At 37.9% G+C, this 22,268-nt stretch overlaps 3 protein-coding genes across 3 annotated transcripts; 1 reads left to right on the forward strand and 2 right to left on the reverse strand.

The window, feature by feature from the left end:
• The first annotated feature begins 3,398 nt into the window (after positions 1–3,398).
• LOC117625047 lies at positions 3,399–5,745 on the forward strand. Its single transcript, XM_034356611.1, has 3 exons — positions 3,399–3,830; positions 5,165–5,303; positions 5,392–5,745. Exons 1-3 carry the CDS (start codon positions 3,444–3,446, stop codon positions 5,574–5,576), a joined length of 711 nt encoding a protein of 236 aa, XP_034212502.1. The 5' UTR covers positions 3,399–3,443; the 3' UTR covers positions 5,577–5,745.
• A 2,430-nt stretch (positions 5,746–8,175) lies between these two features.
• LOC117626605 (U-box domain-containing protein 26-like) lies at positions 8,176–9,977 on the reverse strand. The gene has a single exon (XM_034358358.1). The coding sequence runs from the start codon at positions 9,709–9,711 to the stop codon at positions 8,347–8,349; it is 1,365 nt and encodes a 454-aa protein (XP_034214249.1). The 5' UTR covers positions 9,712–9,977; the 3' UTR covers positions 8,176–8,346.
• Positions 9,978–15,739: 5,762 nt separating this feature from the next.
• Positions 15,740–19,038, reverse strand: LOC117624982 (cation/H(+) antiporter 15). The gene is given in 3 exon segments (XM_034356533.1): positions 15,740–17,589; positions 17,592–18,252; positions 18,541–19,038. Coding segments are annotated over 3 exon segments (2,574 nt in total). The 5' UTR covers positions 18,775–19,038; the 3' UTR covers positions 15,740–15,910.
• Between the last annotated feature and the right edge of the window lie 3,230 nt (positions 19,039–22,268).

Consider the following 22,268-nt stretch of genomic DNA (forward strand, 5'->3'; position numbering starts at 1 on the left):
ACCTACTTCTGCTTGGAGACATGCTATATTGCATGCTGCATCTTTGGTTCGCATCCGACCAACTGCTTATCATCAATATTCTCCACAACAACTTGTTTTGGGATAACAACCCAATATTTCTCATTTAAAATTTTTTGGTTGTGCTGAATATGTTCCCATTTCTCCACCAAAGCAAACTAAGATGGGCCCTCAAAGACATCTTGGAATCTACATTTGATTTTATTCTTCATCCATAATTAGATACCTTGAACCCCTAAGGGGTTATATGTTTACAGCACGCTTTGCGGATTGCCATTTTGATGAAATAATTTTCCTGCCGTTAGGGGGAGAAAGGGTGCCGCTTCCTGAAGAACGGCATGAAATTACATGGAATGCATCAACATTGTCTCATCTGGATCCACATACAAAGCAAAGTGAACGTGAAGTTCAAAGGATCATCCATTTGCAAAGTATAGCAAATCAATTACCAGATGCTTTACTGACATAAAGAAAGTAACAAAATCTCATATAGCAGCTGTAAATACTCCAACACTGATTGATGTCCCTGAATGTCAATATGATAGTACATTAAGGGCACGCTTGAAGAGTGGTCTTCTTGTTAGTGCTAAAGATAAAAATCCCCAAAAGAAAAGGACACAAGAAGTTCCTATTCCATAAGAAGAGAAAAATCCAAAACAAATTAGTACCCTTGATGAGCCAAAAACTAACCAGTTTAAAATTGATGAAGATATAGCCCCTGAAGAGGCACATACATTAGAAGAGATCTCTTTAAATTATATGAGTACAAGAGAAAGCTGGGATAGAAAGAAAACTATTGTTGATGATGTCTTTGCATACGTGGTTGATGTAGAAATTATAAAAGATAATGAGGATCTTGAACCAAAAACTGTTGAAGAATGTCAACATAGAGAGGATTGGCCAAAATGGAAAGATGCGATCCAAGCCGAATTAAATTCTTTGGAAAATCTTAAAGTATTTGGACCAGTAGTCCGAACACCTGCAGGTGTGAAACCTGTTGGATAGAACTAGGTGTTTGTAAGGAAATGTAATGAGAAAAATGAAATTGTAAGATACAAAGCACGGCTTTTAGCACAAGGTTTCTCGCAGAGACCTGGAATCGATTATGAGGAGACATATTCCCCTGTGATTGATGCAATCACATTACGTTTCTTGATTAGTTTGGTTGTCACAGAAAGACTTGATATGAAACTCATGGATGTAGTTCCTGCACACCTATATGGATCACTTGAGAATGATATCTATATGAAGATCCCAGAAGGATTTAAATTGCCTGAAGCAAATAATCCAAAATGTCATGATATGTGTTCAATTAAGTTACAATTGTCCTTCTATGGATTAAAGCAATCTGGAAGAATGTGGTATAACCGCCTTAGTCAATATCTTATACAAGAAGGATATGTAAATAATCCAACATTTGTCCATGTGTTTTTGTTAAAAGATCTAGAAGTGGATTTGTTATTATTGCAATATATGTGGATGATTTGAACTTTGTTGGAACTCCTGAAGAGCTTACAAAGGCTGCTACTTATTTAATGAAGGAATTTGTGATGAAAAATCTTGGGAAGACTAACTTTTGTCTCGCTTTGCAGATCGAGCATTTACCAACTGGAATCTTTATCCATCAATCAACATATATGTAAAAAGTTTTAAAACGATTTTATATAGATAAAGCCCATCCATTAAGTAGCCCCATGGTTGTTCAATCACTTGATGTAAAGAAAGATCCTTTATGCCCCCGAGAAGATAACGAAGAATTACTTGGTCCTGAAGTACCATACCTTAGTGCAATTGGAGCTTTAATGTATCTTGCAAATTGTACAAACCTGATATAGCTTTTTCTGTCAACTTATTAGCAAGGTATAGTTCTGCACCAACTAAGAGACATTGGAATGGTGTTAAACATACACTACGGTATCTTCGTGGAACAACTGACATCGGTTTATTTTATTCAAAAGGGTCAAAATCCCAAATAGTTGGCTATGCTGATGCTGGTTATCTTTCTGATCCACATAGAGCTAGATCATAAATAGGGTATGTGTTCATTTGTGGTGGTGCTACTATATCATGGCAGCCTGTAAAGCAAACATTAGCCGGCACTTCTTCAAACCATTCTAAAATATTAGCATTGCATGAAGCAAGCCTGGAATGTATATAGCGAGATTTATGATACAACATATTCGAGAAACAAGTGGGTTGTCTTCGATCAAAGATTCCTCAACATTGCTATATGAAGATAACGCTGCTTGTATCGCTCAAATCACAAATGGATACATCAAAGGTGACAAAACCAAGCACATTTCCCCAAAAAATTTCTACACGCATGAACTTCAGAAGAATGGTGACATAGATGTTCAACAAATACAATCCAGCAACAACTTCGTAGATTTATTCACGAAAGCACTGCCAACTATAACATTAAGAAGGATGGTCAACCATATTGGAATGCGTCAACTCAAGGATCTTTTGTCAGCATCAGGGGGAGCATGTCATAATTGAGACCTTCACATTGTACTCTTTTTCCTTCGTTCTGGTTTTTATCCCACTGAGTTTTTCCATGCAAGGTTTTTAATGAGGCAATGTCACACATTCTATATTACACATGGATATGTACTCTTTTTCCTTCGCCTAGGTTTTGTCCCACCGGATTTTTACTGGCAAGGTTTTAACGAGACATACTCCATGCATGGTGGACATCCAAGAAGGAGTGCTGTAACCTCAAAGGTTATGGATGCGCACCATAAGTCCATTGTAATTCCTCCATTATACCCATCATTATACCTATCATTATAGGGTTGTATCCTATGCACTAAATATCATATTTATCATTGGTTATTATGTTTTGTAACCCACTACTTAAGGGCGGTAAATGGTGATGTATTTCCTATGCCTATAAATAGTAGGTACTAAAGATGAATAAGACACTTGAGCATTGAGCTCTTGAGAACTACTCTTACCTTTTATATACTTTCTCTATTTACTTTTACAACATATTTATCTTTAACGATAATTATGTACTAGCCCCTTGGCACATGCTCACACATGTGCCAATTGGTTTTCTTTTTCCTTTTATTTTTAAAATTAAGAAAAGATAACATGGGTGGTTATGTTCTTTAAAAGTATGACTTATTATCTGAATTTGTTTTTTATTTTATTTTATTAATATAAAAAAGTGAATTTACTATATTATCCCTATTTAATTAATAATTTCAATTCTTAATGTTTAAATTAACCAAGAGCATTTTCTGATATTTTAAATGTTTCACCATTTTTTATTTTTTGCTATATATATAGATAAGGGTAAAATAGATTATTCATAATCATTTGTAAGCTTAGTTGGGTTAAAAAATAGGATTGTTGGGTGCGAATAATATCACCCTTAGATATAAGCTTGCAAAAGCATTGGCACCAAACTCAACCGCATTATGGGCGCATGTAAAGCACCTATTCCCCATCTTCTCATGACCTGTTCTTCTTCATTAGCTCAACCTCCAAACCTAAAATCCCTAAACCCCTTTTCCAAAACCCCATTACTGAGCAGGCGATTGGTCCTCTTCACTCTCCCTGTAGCTACTTTTCTGCTTCCAAGAAAAGGTAGTTGTGCTGACATCAGCAGCAACAGTATTGATGTAAATTCAACCCCTTCCGGTTCTTCTTCTGCTCTGTCAAACTTCGACCCGATAAGCACTTCTGAGAGAGACGCAAGTGATGCGATTTCTAGGAGAATATCTGATGCCTTGGAGTTGTTGGAGAAAGGGAGGGAATTGCAGGCTCTCGGTGATTTTAACCAAGCTCTTCTCTGTTTTACTCAGGTACTCACTATAGATTTTGCCTCAATTCTGGGTTTGGAATTCTTTGTATAATTAATTTGTGTTCTTTCGAAACAAGGGCTTTGGCTAATATTTAGTTTCTTTGGAAACATGGGCATTGACTAATAATTGGGTAGCAGCTGCCATTGGTACCATTTACCTGATTCTGTGGTTAGAATTTTATTAATCATATAGAAATCAAATGACTCTGAATGATAAAGGAACAGTGTCCATCGAATGAAGCCAATGGTTTCAATGTCAGATTGTCATGTGACCCACTTAACGTTAGGCTAGGAAGATGCAGGTCAAGTGTCAAGCCGTATGTGCCTTCTCAAATATTTGTACATAAGACGTGTTATTCCTGTGATTTCTGTGCAGTTTTTTGGGTCAATAATAGGACAATGATTTCTTAGTTCATATTCTATTTAAGAATCAAATAAAGCTTAACCCAAATAGTTCATATATGTCCGTGGAGGTGTGTGGATGGCCATATTTCCCTTTGGTCTGAGCTGTATAGGATACAGGACGACCTGCCATCGCGTTTTTATCAAAGTAATTTTCAGATTTTGAACTGATATTTCCCTTGGCTCCATGTCACGTGCTTGGCAAAGCCGGACCTACTTGGAAGAAACAAAGAAATGAGTAAATAGAAGATCCAACTTAGACAAGCACAAGGCATGGCTTAAATGTAGTTCACCTGTTTTTATTTCCTATTTCGTATTCTGGTCTTCTATTTTGTAATCTTTATGGATTGTCTTGACCTCTTGAAATGTACATATGTCATGTTTCAGTATTTTGGTAATGCCACCTTCTACTCTCTGCCTGTCCAATAATTTCAATCCCCCTTTTTCTTCCCCTCCCAAATTGAACTCTATACGGAAACCAATTCCTTTATAGAATTCATTCATCATGATTGTCGTATAGTCACATGTTGTGACATAAGTGTGCAATAGGAAGACATTTGGTTTTTTTATCTCTATAAAAGTCCAAATTATGCTGTGTGTTTTCCTTTTCGGCGCATTGTTTAAATTCTCTATGAGACCTTTCAGTAAGGAACCATTTTGCACCCAGTGGTTAGTGGGCAGAACCAGCAAAGGTTAAGAGACGTATATAAGCTGAGTTTAATCAAGAAACAGTGATTAATGAAAGCCCACAAGCATACTAGCAGCAAATTGTTGATCAAGCCAGGTATAGGATGATGTGGTTCTTTGTGTCAACCATAATACCGGTAGACCTGAATTATTTCTTATTTCATGCATCACATGTATAGTTTCTGCTTGACTTGCCCCAAAAAGCTTAGCATTTATATCATCGAAGTTGCCTGTATATCTTTTCAGGTGATTGAGAAATACGATGACTTTGCATTTTCAGACTATGCAAGAGTAGGCAGATCATTGATTTTGTATGAGGTGGGCAACAGAGAAGAAGCAATTGCAGAAATGGAGGATGTTTCTATATCTTTGAAGGGATATCCAGGTACTTCAGTATATATTGCATTCCTGAGCTAAGCCAAGGAAATTCTCATCAATTCTTAGTGAAATCAGTTTTGTTTGGTTTACTGTAGAGGTGCATGCAGCTCTAGCAGCAGCCTTGTATGCGGACAAACATGCCCCACTCCTCGCAGAAAACCAGTTCACAATTGCAACTCTTCTTGATCCTCACTATACGGACCTCTCATATGTAAAAGAAACAAAACATTGGCCTCCAAGTTTGGTTAGTTCATTGTATCACTTCATCACACTTTCCTAGAGACTGGTATAGTAGAATTCTGTTTGATGTAATTCTATTATGAACCAAACAGTCATGGTCATGTTTGAAATCTTTTGGTAACTTGCAAATTGTCAATATTTACACTTAAGATATGTTTTCATTGTAATTACAGCTTTCTTATATAATGCTTCTCCTTTTTGTTTGGCTACCATTCTGTTGTAATATCATGGCTATCTCAGTGATTAAAGACAACTTATTCCTTATTATTAGTATTCTCATTTATTTTCCATTTTATCATAATCTTAACGCTTCATTATGTACCAGTAATTATTGTTATACACCTTTGTTAGTGTAGAGAGTGCAAAGATTTGTAACGCAATTGTGAAAGATGTGCCGTCGTCAGGCTAACAAGAAAACGTGAAAAAGTTAAAAGTTCCTGTAGGTAGTCTCATTCATAGATTTACTATTGAAGATACCTGACATTTCATTTCCATTGGAGCCTGAGTCTTTCCAGCCGCCCATGGTTTTATATTGTTGCTCTTTTGTCTATGTTTTATATATGATTGATTATATGCATAAGCATAAAAGATGCCATAGCAAAAATTGAAAGGAAAAAAAAAAGGGTAAAGCCTGCCTAATGATATGAAAAATCATCATTCTGGTGGTGTACAGTTCATGTATAAACTCATCATATGAAGTTGTTTGATACTGTATTTTAACAATTCTTTTAGGCCAAATTGCACTTTTGGTCAGTGTAGTTTTAGCAGTTTTCCCACTCTAGTACGTAGTTTTGGCAAATTTTAGTCTTGTAGTTTGCTTACTTCTGCAATTTTGATCACAATCACTGATGTCATTAAAATAAGGGTTTTTAGGTCCAATGGTTCCCCAACTTACACTCGAGTTGCATTTTCGTCGCTCAATAAACAAAATAGTTGTGGCAGTCCCTAAACTCCACTTCCGTTAGCACCATTAGTCCTATGTTAGATTTGTACAAGTCCGCAACAATCACAACCCGCACGACCTCCTTCATTCTTCCTTCCCTTACCTCAATCAGCCTCAACTCCACCACCAGCCACACCCTCAAACGACCTCCCGCAGCTGCCCCAATCCTTCAAATTCCCACACCCCACTCCCTTAAGACCATTCAATTCCTCCATGACTTCTCCAATACAAGGGGAGGTTGGAGAGAGACGGAGGAGGTGGTAGGAGGGGTGGGTATTGGGGGGTTGGGTGTATGGAGGATTTTGGTGGCTGCTGTTCTTCCATGCGTATCTTAGAGATTCAACACAAAATTAACAGAGGAAGGAAGGGAGAAGATGACTGATGCGGATGAAAATACGGTTTTGTCCATGAGAAAGAACATGAAAAATACTATTTTGGCCTCAAATTTGACAGAAAATCTAACGAATTTAATGGAAATTGTATAAGGCAGTACTTGCATGTCTTGTGCATGGCATTTTTGACATTTACAGTGCGGCGACATTTTGAGAACGTGCATAAAATGACATTTCAAATTCAGCAAGAACCCTAAAACCCCAATTTACGAACCTAATTTCCATAACTTCTCCAATTGAGAACATGGACACACTTTCTTATAAAGTCGGGCACTTGAAATGTCGAGAAGTTCTACACTCAAGACATGCACGTGCTGCCTCGTCATATATTGTCTTCAATTTTGATGGAGTGAGACCAAAATTACGAAAGTAAGCGAACTAGAAGATGATAATTCCCAAAATTTAAACTTTAGCCCCGTAATCAAAACTGTGATTTGGCCATCATTCCGTCTTCTTTCAATGTAAGTGTCAAAGTCAGAAATGCACAAACTGGAGGCGCTCGACTTTTGAAGTATGGAATGCTGTTTGGTAATGTAGCATTGCTTTTGTTTATGGAGGAGCAAATGCTTTCACCTTTCACCTTGCTTTTGAGCCAAAAGGTGCACCATCTCATAACGTTGGTGCACTTCCTCATCGAAAATGTGGACTTTTATCACCTTTAAGTGTTTGACCATGGCTTTTCAAATCATTTATTTTCTTCATGTCCGCATTCATTATAAGGAAAACATCGCATAGTTGTTTGCCAACTACTCTTTTTTATTTAGTTTGGCATGCTTGAGATGAGTAACCCAAAAGGGTTTCTTATGTAAAACATCTTGCAAAGGAATCAGCCTATATTGGTTGATTTAGACTTTAGGGTGACCTGAAAGGAATATCCACAAAACTCAATGACGGGATCAACTCTCATATTTGGAACCACTGGAACAATGTTTCTAATAGGTTTTAGTTTATAGAACACTAACAATTTTGTGACATAAAAAAATGCACGCGTTTGATGTGTTTCTCTACTCTATTTTTAAGGGCGATCGATTGGTTATTCTGCCTATTTATCAGCAAACCTTATGTTTTTTTTAATATTTATTATTCTTTTCTAAGTCAGATGTATTTATATATATATATATATATATATATGATAGTATAATTTATAGTAGCATGGTGTAATTCCCAGATAAGAACATCAAAAAAATTGAGCGGATGTAATTCTGGTTTCTTAGATCTTGTGTCTTGGGTTAGTGCATTATTTGGTCACATGAGCAAAGTTTGTAAAGTTATCTTGTTTAGCAATTATTTGTTGGCCCGGATTCTCAATGAGTCATGAACTACACACATACTGATAATTTGATGTTTGTCTCCACATGGGGACCAAATAAACACAGAAGCCCTTAGAAACCAGATAGGACTTGTATAGACATTAATTAATTACTCAAAAACTTTATAAACTAAACCTACACAGAAGCTTTTGATGACTGAGACGACTAGTTGGTTCTTCTGAGGAGCTTGAGCAGCATTCTTGCCTTTGTTTTGGTCCGGCCACTGCACTGGCTCTGCAGCAGCCATAGCAACTGAGTCAACACTCCACCCCTGATGGCTTCTTCTCGTGCCAATAAAGAGTCATTGCATAGAATTATTAGACACCCAACGGCACTCTCACTGCCTTGGTGATCATCCGAAACCCTGAAAACCATCTTTACAAGAGCATGAACGCCATTCATATTATTATTATTATTATTGTTATTGTTATAATTAATCACTGCCTCTTTTGCACTCTCTAATCCTAGAAGCTTCTCAAGTGTGGCCATTGCCAATGGTGCCAAGCTTCTTTCGCGTCTCTCTGTGCTTGAATTGATACATGTTATGAGTCCGTTTACCACGCCTTGTCTGACCAGAATCTCTCTGTTTTCTTCCAAGGAAGTTAATGCTGATATGGCTTTGATTCCAGCATCTGCAGTCTCTGAATTTGAATTCTGTTGAAGCAACTGAACCGATATCCGATGCAAGAGCTGATGGTTCTTTCCAAACATATAACAGAGTTCTTTTGTCTCCGGGGATGTTGATGTTACCTCTATAAGACGGCACAAACTCATCCTGATCAAGGCGGTGCCGTGAGCAAATAAAGCTTGGAAGGATGCTAATTTGCTCTCTTCTCTGAGCATATTCAGAGACTCCAATTTGCCGTGAGGTAGCAGAATTAGAGTGCAAGAAAGTGCATCCTCCACAAACTTCATATAGTAGCACTCTTGAGGGAGTTGCTGTTTCAGTTTCTGTTTGTGTTTGGCTTCTTCTCCTCCAAACACAAGTTCTAGAAGTAGAGGCAAGAATCCCAACTGCAGGAACAAATTACTTGTGTACGGTGATTCTGATTGGGACAAAGCTCGAATCTTTTCGAGTGCTTGAACCTTGCTTTTTAAGGTAACCTCATGGGATTCAAGGGTGTGTTTGAGTGAAGCTAAAGAACCAATTGTTTCCAAGTAATCAGGATCAAATTGGTTGCCCATTTGCAGCCACTGATTGATGAAATGGCGAAGAGTGTGATTAGGCACAAGGGCTGGATCATCAAGTTTCTGCATTGTGACTGGACATGTGAGATTGCCAGCAGCCAGCCATTTTTCTATGCTTGGCCTGTCATAAGTTTGACCTGTGCATAGAGTGACTGGATCTTTGAACAAGTCCAGGCTAATTGGGCATCTGAACAAGTGGGGAATGGTCATCTCATCAACTTCTCTCATATGAAAGCAAAACCCAAGTGAAGCAAAATTACAAAATGCAGAATGTATGAGATGTGAGATATTAAAAGTGCAGACATGAGGAGAAAGAGAGAGAATGTGCAGATGCAAATGCATACAAGAAGAGCCTCAGAGGAGAGACTACTTTGTGAGCTTGGAGTTCACAAAGCTTGGAGTTCACAAAGTAACACATGAGAATGAGAAAGAAAGAGGAGGAGAGAAGTAGGAAATTTGAGTGCAATCAATCAGTGGGAGGCATGAGAAGAGAACAACAGCAAACAAACAGAAGAGAGGGCCAAGCCAACATTCACATGATACAGGCCACTCTGTATCTTATCCTAGCCAGCCCAGTGAAGAAGAAAGAAAAAGAGTGAGATTTCAACTAACAATATAGTAGAATAATTGGAGGCAAATGGTCCCCCCACGTCTCTCCTCATTTATTCATTCAGTCAAACTGACCCACCATTTGAATATTTAATGTCGTTGAAGTTTGAATCCCACCAATACGACCTTGAGAGAAACTAATCATGCGTGTGTGAGAAAGTTAGAGAGAGATATAGAATGGCAATTATAAAAGAATGACATCAACAAAACTATTGTTCATGAACAGAACAAGCTCTGCTTTATCACTTGGCTTTCTAACCTTTTGTAATTTAGTCAATGGTAAAAAGACGATAAGAATTATGTATGAGTTAGACAAATCACTATCTTCATGTTTGGGCTTGATTTTTAAATAACTAATTTTAAGGTCATATTGGGCCAAATCCTGGCTCGGGCTTTGATGTTAATTGAATATTCGGCCCATTCGGTGGCCAATATCAAGAAAATCGTTATTAAATTGATAATTACCAAAATTAAAGGGATACACTCGATGATTACCCAGACATATGAAAGCTGTCTTGTGGACATCCTTCTTGGCTATGAAAATTTGGTTATAATCAGAGTGTTCATCCATGAAGGACAAGATTTCATGCTTGGCCGCCCTATCTACTAGGAGGTCGGTTATAGGTATGGGGTAATCATCTTTGGGAGTTGCAAGATTAAGATTTCATGCTTGCCCATTTTGCTTTACAAGAACAAGGTCCTTATTATTGGTTAGAAGAAGGCCTTGTGTGTATTGTGTGTTTTTTTTTTAATCAAATAGAAACTTCATTAGATAAACTTTAATGGTACAATTAAATACATCAACAAGATATCTAAAATACCAATCCCAAGAGGGCAACAAACTAACGTGCTAAAAGCAAAACTAACACAGACAAAAGCAGCACTAAAACAACTAGCCCATATCACCAAAATTAACCATAAACCCAAACAAAGCCCACAAACCCAACATAACCAAAACCCTAAAGTAACCCATGAGCCTAGACGAACCCTATCACCACCACCTGAAGAAGCACCGTCGCGGCCACACCCACCACCGCATCCGTAACAAATCTAAGAAAAATATGATTTTCAGCGATCTACTTGCTCATAAGAGCGAACAAATAAATGAAAACAACAGTCTTGCCAAAGAACAATTGGGCGATTTGCAGCAACATCCGTCAAAGAAGATGTAGAATTAAATTTAGAGAACATGAGCGGCATTAGAGAGCGGGTTTTGGAAGCAGGATTTGATTGAGAACATAGACTAAAAGTGGTGATGGGGAACTTCAATCTAACCATGGCTCAGAAGAAACCATCACAAAAGACTTTTTATTCAAAACGCCTCAGTGGACTTATTCACTAACCTAAAAGGAAAAGACAAGAAGAGAAGAGGGGGAGGAGGGGCAGTGACGCTTCTTCCTCCTCCCCCCTCTCTGAAGTTTTCCTTTATGACTCACATAGGGAGAAAGTGGCTAAGGTTTTCTTTTGTTTTTATAAATTGTAATGTTGATGACCTTATTGTAACAATGTTTCCAGCTAATGAAATTTCCTTTTTTCGATCAAGAAAAAAAATTATATCAAGTGAATTATCCTTCATGATATTTGAAGATTCAAGAATAACTTAAGTATAAGAAAAATAAAACTAAAATATTTATAAGTGAAATTCTATAATTAAATTAAATATGCCACCATTATGTATATTGACATCATCATATATTATTATGAATATGGAGTTTAGAGGTGGGAAACAAAAAATTACTCGGACCGGTTAAACAAATAAAATCAATTTGATTGCTTTGGTTCGGTTCTTATAGTATAAAATTATAATCTGGACCAAATTGAACCAAATTGAACCAAATTGCAATTAGTTTGGTTTAGTCTTGTTTAACTTATTTGAAAACCGCCTAAATTGAACCAAACCTTTTAAAATTAATTTATTATTTTATGGGCATTGGTAGGTTTTTATTGTCATCATCATTAATAATTTCTTTGCATCCCACACCTAGATATCGACTACTTAGCAACAAACAACCTAAAAAAACTATTCAAATTTTACATCATCTCTCCCACACAATTTCTCCATCTTCAAAGGGAAGAAATTTTTTCAACTATTGTTCAAAGTGAAGAAACTTTTCAATTAAATATTTGCCTTTCGGTAAGGTAATACTGATATAGAAGACAAAAAAGAAAGAATTTGTAAGAACTTTAACACTGATGCAATAGAAAATGAAGGGTAAGTTAGCTTAAATTAAGCATGTGCATGCATTCAATTCAAATTATTCTTATTATGACTCGATTCCTTATACAAGAATGCGAAATGGAATCCATTTGTTTTAGTGGAGAGTTGCTCAATGCTTTGATTTTTGACTGGCCAAACTTTCAGACCAAATTCTACTTCTTATTAGTCAATTTATTGCAGCTGGTAGGGCCCCTTCCCCCTTGTCATGATCCAACGGTGATCTACCTTGCACAATTCAAGGAAAGTATACATATATACGAAGTGTGGGAAAACAATGGAAACAAAGGGTAGTTTTAAAAAATGTTACTTTTATGAATTAATATTTTTCCAACCTATGTACCTCAACATTTTTCCCTTTTCACTCTGTCATACAGGAACGACACAATGAAATTTTAGAGGGAAATTTACTATTATACCCAATATAAGAGCCCAAATTATTATATATAAAAATCTATAGGAAATAGACTTTTTAAACACACCCAAAACTCATTTACAACATAACAAAAAGACTTTTAACTTCTTTTAAATACAAAACTGCCACTGATTTTTTTAAACAAACTCAACCCCAAAACTTCATGAAAAAGCCTAAAACACTCAATAGGGCATTAAAGTAATTTAATAATCAAAATTAAATTCAATAGGGCCAGCTGTCATTTTGTGGGTTTGTTTATAAAAATTAAATAGTGTAGAATTTATTTATAATTTAGTGCTAAAAATAGATATATAACTAAATATCTCAAGTTAGTTTATAATAATTTTACTCAATACTAACAAAAGTGCTTTAGGAATATTTTTATTTTCAATGTTGAAAGAAGTGCCAAATTTGAACACTTTCGTCCATGGATTCCTAACCATTGTAGCATGATGATCAATTCCAAAGTCATGAGTGAGAAGATATTTAGGAGAAAGGACAATCAATAGAGTATGATGAAAGCCATTAAAAGACATTAGTTTCTTTTAATTTTGTTATTACTTATAACGGAAAATTGAAGATTTTTTATTTTATATATAAGTGATATTGAAATAGGGGAGAAACGAACCTAGGACCTTAAGTAAATAAATAAATACTTTTAATCACTCGAGGTACAAGACCCTTATAATGGAAAACTAAAGATTTTCTTTTACATAAACGATATTGAAAGAGGGAGTTATCAAACCTCGGATCTCGAGTGACTAAATAAATGTTCTTAATCCCTTGAATTATGAAGCCCTTGTAATAAATAAATAAAAACCAAGACTCTATTGGGGGATTAGGCGTGCTTTAAGACTACAATAGACATAAAAGATGACTAGTTAAAGTTTGATTTGATTGATAGTGGAGTTTTTAGGCATTGCAGTGCAGGAGGGATTGTATCAACTTGCATGCTTAACAGAGAGGCAATTAACATTGCCTATAAACAATTAAACAATGTGGGTGGGCCCATATGTTAAATGTGAGAGAAAAGACAAGCAACCTATTTTGGTCATTTTAAAATGAGCAGAAAAGGCAACAAAACAAAATTAATTGTTCCCCCCAGCAATAGGTGAGGTATTAGATAGAAGAAGTTTGAGAGAGAGAGAGAGAGAGAGAGGGAGATAGAGAGAGAGAGAGAGACAGACAGAGCCAAACTAGAAAGAGACATTAGAACAATTTGGAATTTGAACCCTATCTTGTCTGCCAGTAGAACATTCAAATATATCCATGATATTTATAATTTAAAAAAAAGATTTTGGTCAATTGAAACAATCTGAACCGTCAAAGAAAAGATTAAATTAGCAAAGTAGTTGAGGGGCACACGCAATCTATGGAACTGGGCATATATTAACCATTGATTAATTAATTATAGCTTCAATGATTATTTATTCATCTTGCTGGTTCGTTTGGTTCCTTGTTGAGCTTTATTGACTTGACCGTGGAATTGGTGGAGCTGGATTGTGACTTTTGCTGTCGTCTTCTGTGCGTTTGGTTTGTTTTCTTATTTTGTTGTCTTGTTATTTGTTTTGCTCACCGCTTTAATTTAAAGTGTATTCTCACCATCATTTTTAATATTTAATACGTGTCTATGGATAATAGTGGAATTATGAATTTTTTAATGGGTAGGCTAGCTAAAGTTATTAGCTTAAAATTTAATAATTATTTTTTAAAAAACTTACAATTTCTATAGTCTTTCTAGAAATAAAAGTAAATATTAAATCGTATAAACCAAGCTAGTTCATAGCTCCATGGACTAATTTTCAATAAGCTTTAACATAAACCAAATAAGGTTTAACATCATAGTAAATTGAACATTTAAGGCTTTTTACCTAGATTGACCTTAGGTTCCTTTATGCATTCATATCACACATGAAAAGTTGTTTTATGTAAAAATATTGACTAAGTATGAAAAATAGGTTTTCAGAATAATCATTTTCTCAAGATAATTTTTAGCGGCTTTTATTCCTCACATATCAAATAAGAAAACTTGATTTTATGGAATTTTAGTATGAAGTATATATTGACTTAATGAGCCATCATTTTTAGCCTAAATCGTATTTTGCACTAAAACCGATTTTTCATATTTTGATTGGGTGGGAATTTGATTTTCTAGTATTTTTATTTCAATCCAAATGGGGGGTACTTCCTTATTTACATTGTAAACTTAAACTTAAGTAAATTGAGTAATATAAAAATAAATAAAAGTAAAATAATAAATTAATGTTGAAAATGGAAATAAGGTAATATCTACAGTGCCACTGACTGAGCTAATATTAAAGATAAGTTAAATATATAGGTTTTATATTTTTTTTCTTAAAAAACCACACTGGGCTACAGCTCCTTGTAGCCCTTAGTGTGGCTCTGCCCATGTCTATGGGTTTAATTATAGTTAATTTTTTATTTAGTATTTATGAAACCATAGTTATGCTCGTGAACATATTTCAAATATTGAAAATTGTGATGAGGGTATACTTTGAATTAAAGTAATGAGCAAAAATACTCTCTTTGCAATAGGCATGTGTAATTTCTAACCAATCCTAGTTTGTAGGGTCTCCCTCTTGCAGTCCAGTTTTAAGAAGTGGGCTTTTCCAATGAATATTTGTTTTCGTTTTTTATTTTTATCAAAGTAAGCCCACAGCCGTAGCACAACACCACACCACCCACAGCAAGCCCAAGGAGGATACAATCCAAGCAAAGAGTGCACACATTGCACTTTAAAAGCCTCCCAACACCAGGTTGTGCCACCGAAGAGAGTTGATGGAAGTAGTCTCATGTGGTGGAGGATACTATAATAGAGAAGGGACAAAAGGAGTGTAGAAGTGAGAGTTGGAGGCTAGAAAACAGTGATGGTGGATGGGGGAGTCCGTGTGGATTAGGATTTTAAGGTTCGGACTTAACTTAAGGAAAACTAAATTGAGGATGAATAGAAAGGAGAAAAGAAGTAAAAACCTCGTGAATGAGACATAACTCAGAGAAAAATCACCCATTGCCGGTGGGGAGGAGCCAACGACTCTCAATGCGGACTAAACCGTTTTGAGCTTATTGATTGAACACTAGAAGATTGAAGCAAATTATATAATAGAGATGTCTGATCAAAGGCAAAAAGATAAGTTACAACAAAAAAACTAGTTTTTTAATTACAAAAGCCATGATGTAATTAACAGCATCATTGTTATTGTTGTGTTTTTTCTTTCTTTCTTTCTTTGCAATAAACAATCAAAATTTGAAATATGAACAATGGTGAAAACAAAAATTAACAATTAGGGGTTAAAACCATCTTGGGGCCTGGGTGGTGTAGACCTGCGGTTGATCTGGTCGAGATTGTTAAACTGTGCGTTTTGTTCGTCTGGGCTGTTTGGCGTTTGAAGGGTGTCTACGTCTTCCGCAGGGCCTTGATCTTGATCCCCAACATATTGCTGCATCACCAAAACCGAGGCCGTCGCTGCAAAATCTGAAGAAGCTAACAAATCCCCAATGGCCCCAAGTTCCGGGCACTCACTCCAGTCCGTCAGTCCCGCCGTTAAAGGCGATATCATGCCTTGCCCTCTCCCTACAATAAACAGGTCATGAACGTTGTCCATTGACCTAATCGCCGCCACCGTCTCCTCTCCGTTATTCACAAACTTCTCAGTGTAAAGAATGGACTCGTCGTTGGCATTCTTCATTCTAAAATCATTGATCAACTCCTCGTCCAGTTGCTTCTCCCACCCTAAGTCCGTCTCCACCGACAGTATCCTTGAATTGTTCCCCTCCGCATCAGTAGCGGTAGTGGCGGAAGCAGCAGCAGAAGCAGAAGCGCTTTTCGCTCCTTCAGCGCCATCCCCAGGAACAAACCGCATCACGGTCAGGCTTATCCCCGGATGCTCTGACATCCTCCACGCGTAGGACAGCGCCTCTCTATCGTCGGGTCCCCCGAAGAAGAGAACGACCACGTGATGAGACACTTGGTTGGCAGCCAAGCGGTTGGAGCCGTTGAGGCCTCGGTCCACGAGAATCCCAACTGAGCAAGGAGCGTTTGCAAGAACGTTCTGGTTCATTGTTCGAAACGCGGGGTTCATGGCCTCCATCCCTCCGTCCACTGTTTGCTGCTTGTGAAAAGGAATGATTAAGAAGGCGACGCGCTTGTCTTCCGCCAAGTTGCAGATGTCCTCGTGCATTGTGGAGTAGGGAGAGATGGCTGTGAGAGGCTGCACGGAGACGCAACCGGCGTGCTGCTCATAGTTCTCAAAAGCGTTGATGATGTGATCCGACTGGGCCTGAGTTCTGTTGAGCGCAGGTCTGCCGGATTTTCTAGTGTTGTGGACAATGAGCATGGCGGAAGCCCGCCCGCTCAACTCCACCAGGTGGAGGACGTAGATGCAGAGCGGGGATCTTTTAGTGGGGTGGGAAGCTTCAAGGAGATTGATCATAGTGGGCACATTTCGAGGGGTGTGGATGCAGACAAGTACTCGCAACTCCGCGTCAGGCTTGGATCTCTGAATGCTACGTCGTTTGTAAGGTATAAACCTTCTGGCCGGCTTGTAAACGGTGGTGACGATGGGGGTGATGATTCCGGTCATCACGACAGCCACAATCACCATAATGGCAAACGCCTCGTCGTCCAAAACTTTCTGGTCCCTTCCGACATTGAGCACAATGAGCTCGACCAGGCCTTTGGTGTTCATGAGCAGGCCTAGAGTGAAGCCTTCGTCGAAGGGCATCTGGTAGAAGAGGCAGACGATGACAGTGCCTGCAATTTTCCCCACACATGCCAGAAATATGACCAGTAACAAAATCCCCCACGTGCCAGGCCCCTGGATGCTGCTTACGTTGGTTCTGAGACCGCTAATTGCGAAGAAAAGAGGAAGCAAAAGCCCCGAGACAAAGTCCTCCAGCTTCTCGATCAGGGTGGCGCCCAGAGGCCCGTTGGGGATGACTAAACCGAACACGAAGGCGCCNAAACGGAGTGGGTCCCGATGGCGTCGGTAATGAAGCCCGAGATCATGACACCGGTGAGGATGAGGCAGATGTAGAAGTCGCTGAAGCTCTCTCCCTCGGGGGTTCTTCGGATGATCCAGCACACGGCAGGGCGGACGATGAAGATGCAGATGAGGACAAAGGCTGCGCTGGAGAGGACGACATAAAGGGAAGCCAACGAGGTGGTGTCGTTTTCCGCAAGGGCAATGGCCAAGGCTAAGAGGGCCCAGGCGCACATGTCGTTGACGAGGGCGGAGGAGAGGGCGATCCTGCCTAGCTCGGTGTTGACGAGCTTGAGCTCGGCTAGTATACGGGCGAGTACAGGGAAGGCGGTGACGGAGAGGGCGACGCCGAGGAAGAGAATGAAAGTCCCTTGGTTCATGGGTTGCTCTCGCTTGTGGAGGAGGAAGGAGAAGGCGGCGCCGATGAGAAAGGGGAGGATCATGCCGGCAATGGCAATGACGATGGCCCTCTTGCCCATGCGCCGAATTACGGAAATATCCATCTCCAATCCAACAAGGAAGAGGAAATAGAGGAGACCCACATTTGCCATTGTCTCCAAGACCATCACACTTCTTAGAGGGAATATTGTGGTGGCGAATTTATCACTCTTTCCAAGCACCGATGGCCCCAATAATACTCCACCCTGTATATATTCATATGCCATCAAAATCATCAATTAATTAGTTTAGTTTATACAAATTTAAATTCCGAAAACATTACCAGAATTTGGAATTTAAATGAATATATATATATATATATATATATATATGTGCATGGTTACATTAATTTTCGACTAAATGAATAAATGTGAACTTATTATACACGATCGATGAACATATAGAGATGGATATAGAAACCAAAAGAACTTGCATGCTTTCAACTAATAAGTAGTTATAATGAGAAATTATTATAGGTAGATTAGGTAATGTACCATAATTTCTGAGATGACACGAGGTTGACGAAAGGGTTTGAGAATTATAACGAGGATACGAGTAGTAACGACGACCATAGTTAACTGCAAAATGAAGAGCGGGAGGGAGTAGTCCAAAGGATTGTCACCCTGCCATATACCGTTTGTGGTGATCATGGTTGGTGCATAACATACTATTGAACCATCTGACGAATTATTCGCCGCAGCTTTCACCGCAGCTACCGCTGCCGCCATCTTGAATTAATTTCCTACCACCTTGATCGATGTCACCGTCACCACCACAGCCACGACGAAAATAATAACAAATAAAAAACCGCTATGCTAGGACATATCTAGCTTCTACTCTTCCTTAAATTTATGTCATGGAATTACAACACCAGACAAGTCTCTGTTGTTTTTTTCTTCTTTCTTCTTCTTTTATTTACGAGGTAAATAGCTAGAAATTAAGAATGGGGCTCTTGCTTCTTAGCTCGACAGAGAGAAATTTACAAAAGTTTCTGTAAGGAAATGATGTTGGAATGATAGGGGAGAAGGAGGGAAGCCGTGTTAGCTTTTGGTGGTTGACCGCCCCATTTGGGGCCTTCTTTTATCTGTGGCCTGTGGTTCACAGTTAATTGGTATCTACCTATTTTAAGAATTTCATGTCATCCTACATCTTTAATTAACAAGCATGAATCTTTGGTTTTTCATTTTTACTTTACAATTTAGCACCACTTCTTTGCTCCACATTAGTATTTGACAATAATATGTCGTAAATTATCAAATACTAGCCTTTTGGTACACGCTCAAGTCAATTAGTTTACTCTCTTTTTTTCTTTCTCTCTTTTTTAGAATTTTAAAAAATATGGGTAGTTATGTTATATAAAAATAGGACTCATTATCTGATTTTGTTTTTAATTAAATTTTTTTAATATAAAAAAAAAGTGAATTTACCATATTATCTTCATTTAATAAATAATTTCTATTTTTAATGTTTTCATTAACCTAAGGCATTTTCTGGTATTTTGAATATTTCACCATTCTCTACCTTTTGCTCTTTATATATAGATTTTATCAAAAATTTTTTTGTACATATTACTAGTCACCAAATATCACACTTGTGCAAATTAGTTTCCTTTTTTTTTTTTCCCAACTTTTATATATATATATATTAGTAATTCAATTTAAAATTAAGAAACAAAAAACAGATGTAACAACCCGGTCTTTAAAATAATATTTAATTATTAATTTATTAGGGAGAAAGACAATTTGGTCCTTAAAATAAATTAGTAAGGAAAAAGTTGACTTTTTGACCGGGAGGGAATTTGGGATTTTCGCTTGTACAGTTGTGTGGAGCATGACGAAACGAGTCCATAAACACGTAGTGGGCTCGAATTGGAGTTATAATGAAGGAAATATGATTAAATTACATTGAGGGGCAAAACCGTAATTTGCCAGAAAATCATATTTCAAAAATCAGACTCTATTTTTTTTTTTTTTCTCTCTCTCTCTCTCTTCTAGCTTGCGACAAACACACACCCCCCTCCCCGGTCAACTTCTCCCTCCAGCCATCACCCTCCTTTCCCCCAGCCACCGCCACACCTCATCCCAACCCTCAGGACCAAACCAGCGTCACGTCGCCACCTCAGCCCACCCATTTCGTCGCCACTGGCCGCCGCAGATCGTCGGAAAAGACAAGAATTCCGGCCGATTTTTAGAAAAAATTTGGCAGTGCGTTTCTCTCTTCTCCGGCCACCAAATCAGTCAAGTGAGGTAAGGATTGGATTTCTAGCTATTTTTCGTGCTTTAGCTGCTTGTTGGATAGGTTTTCATTGATTCGAAGCGTAAAGAGTTCGATTTTAGAGTTAGGGTTTGACCGGTTTTAAGATAGAAATTTCGGCCACTTCCGGCCAGTTTTTGGGGTAGGTCTAAGAACAAAAGTGGTTCCAAATAGGGTGTTTTACCTAGGGTAGGAGTTTGGGTAGGCGGTTTGTTGTTTTTCCGACTGCCAGAAATTTATCAAGTCACCCACGCGATGCCAGCGCGTGTGGCAGTGAGTGGGAAATTTAGTTGTAACCACATTTAGTCCTAGAACAATCCTCATGTTGTCACGAGCGAGTAGGAATTCACGGATCTCAATTTGGGTAACGTTTGAACCCCGAACGGATCTCACATATTGTGTGATTTTCGGGTTCAATACATTTGAGCCGTCGGATCGTAGTCAGTTTCAGATATGTTAATCTAGACAATCCCAGGATCGTTTAGGATTCAACGGATCAGGAATCGGAGTCCCAGATACTCTGAAATCGCGAACCCTAGGTTTAAAGTTATAGGAACTGTTCGATCATCTAATTGTGATCAATTCGATCGTCCGATCGAGACCAAACTCACAGGACGTGCGTCCTAGGTATATTGGGACCTCTAGTACCTTCCGGATCAGAAATTAGAGGTCGTGGACCCGCGTGGTCCCGGGTTGACTTTTTGGGACTTTAGCGCTTTTTGAGTCTCAAGGTACTTCTCAATTATCCCAAATGTAAGGAAAGCTTTTGTGGGCTTAGGAAATGTTTTTAGTTAGTGCACGCACTTCTAGTAGCCGGGGTCAGGGTTTTATTCAAATGCTTATACCGAGTAGTTTTAATAATTAGATATTCATGATGTTTTAATCAGGCACACGGGCACGGACCGACCCGCAGGAAGGACCTTCAAGAGGTCCAGCTAGCTCGGATCAGGGGTGAGTGGACCTTTGCTTTTAAAATGATTTTATGCAATTTATATTCATTATGTGATCTATAGAAGTATGCTTTAGATCGTGGGCTTTATGGCATGTATTGCTAAGGTTGAGTATTTTATTTACTTGCTGCCGAGATGAGAGTACCTGAGTATAGTAAAGGTAAGAACTTTAGAAATCAGTTAAGATGGCGGCAGTGTTTTAAGATGAGAGGAGATAGTTTTATTTATTTTTAAGTAGAGTTTTTAGTTAAGTCAGCATGCTTGGATTTTGCCCCATGAGACTTGGGGATATCTGAATTGTGGGAGTGAGAAATGCAACTCAGGTAGGCTTAGTGTCCCTTGAGTCTTGCGAGGAGGGCGGATCAGGCTACCCTGAGTCCTGCGAGGGTGTGTCACCACGATGACACGAGGTATAAATAGTAAGTTAGGGTTTTGGAGAGAATAAATAAGTATGCCTTTATGATAGGTTTTGTTTTACTTTAATATCTTCCAGCAAAAATATTGTTTGGTGTTATATGTATAAACAGTGGCGGAGTCAGGAATTTATGTGTTGGGGGGCCCACATATAAACCAAATAAGACATCAATTTTTCAACCTTAACAATGTTTGTAAAAATAAAAGGCAGAAAACAATTGTTTATTCAATTAGGTATCAAAATAACGCTCGTCGTTCTTTCATATCTCGAAAACCATCTGTAATTGAGTCAATGCTAAACTTTGCTGGAACAAAAATTTAAATCCCAATCCTTTTTTATTTGGGTAAAAGTCTACTTCTTATTTGATAAAGGAGATATTTTGAAACTTTATTTGATTGGCTACTTTTATTTTTTATTAATATATTGGTGGGCCCAAAATTACTTAGTCTTTCTATTAGAAATCACTTACTCTTTTACTTGCAAAGAGAGAGAAACGTATCTTTTCTTTTGTGAGGGGACCACAAACAGTTTATTATTATATAGACTTCCTAAATGTGTAGGAAAGCAAGAGCAAAAATCAAATGGAGTAAAAATTTTGGGGGGC

Source organism: Prunus dulcis, chromosome 4, assembly GCF_902201215.1.
Source record: "Prunus dulcis chromosome 4, ALMONDv2, whole genome shotgun sequence".
Lineage (NCBI taxonomy): Eukaryota > Viridiplantae > Streptophyta > Magnoliopsida > Rosales > Rosaceae > Prunus > Prunus dulcis.

Bases quoted from the DNA above. Each gene is read 5' to 3' on its own strand.
- LOC117625047 (XM_034356611.1), top strand. From the start codon at position 3,444: ATGGGCGCATGTAAAGCACCTATTCCCCATCTTCTCATGACCTGTTCT. The intron at 3,831-5,164 runs GTACTCACTATA...ATATCTTTTCAG, and splicing joins CTCTTCTCTGTTTTACTCAG to GTGATTGAGAAATACGATGA. The intron at 5,304-5,391 runs GTACTTCAGTAT...GGTTTACTGTAG, and splicing joins ATCTTTGAAGGGATATCCAG to AGGTGCATGCAGCTCTAGCA.
- LOC117626605 (XM_034358358.1), bottom strand. From the start codon at position 9,711: ATGCATTTGCATCTGCACATTCTCTCTCTTTCTCCTCATGTCTGCACT.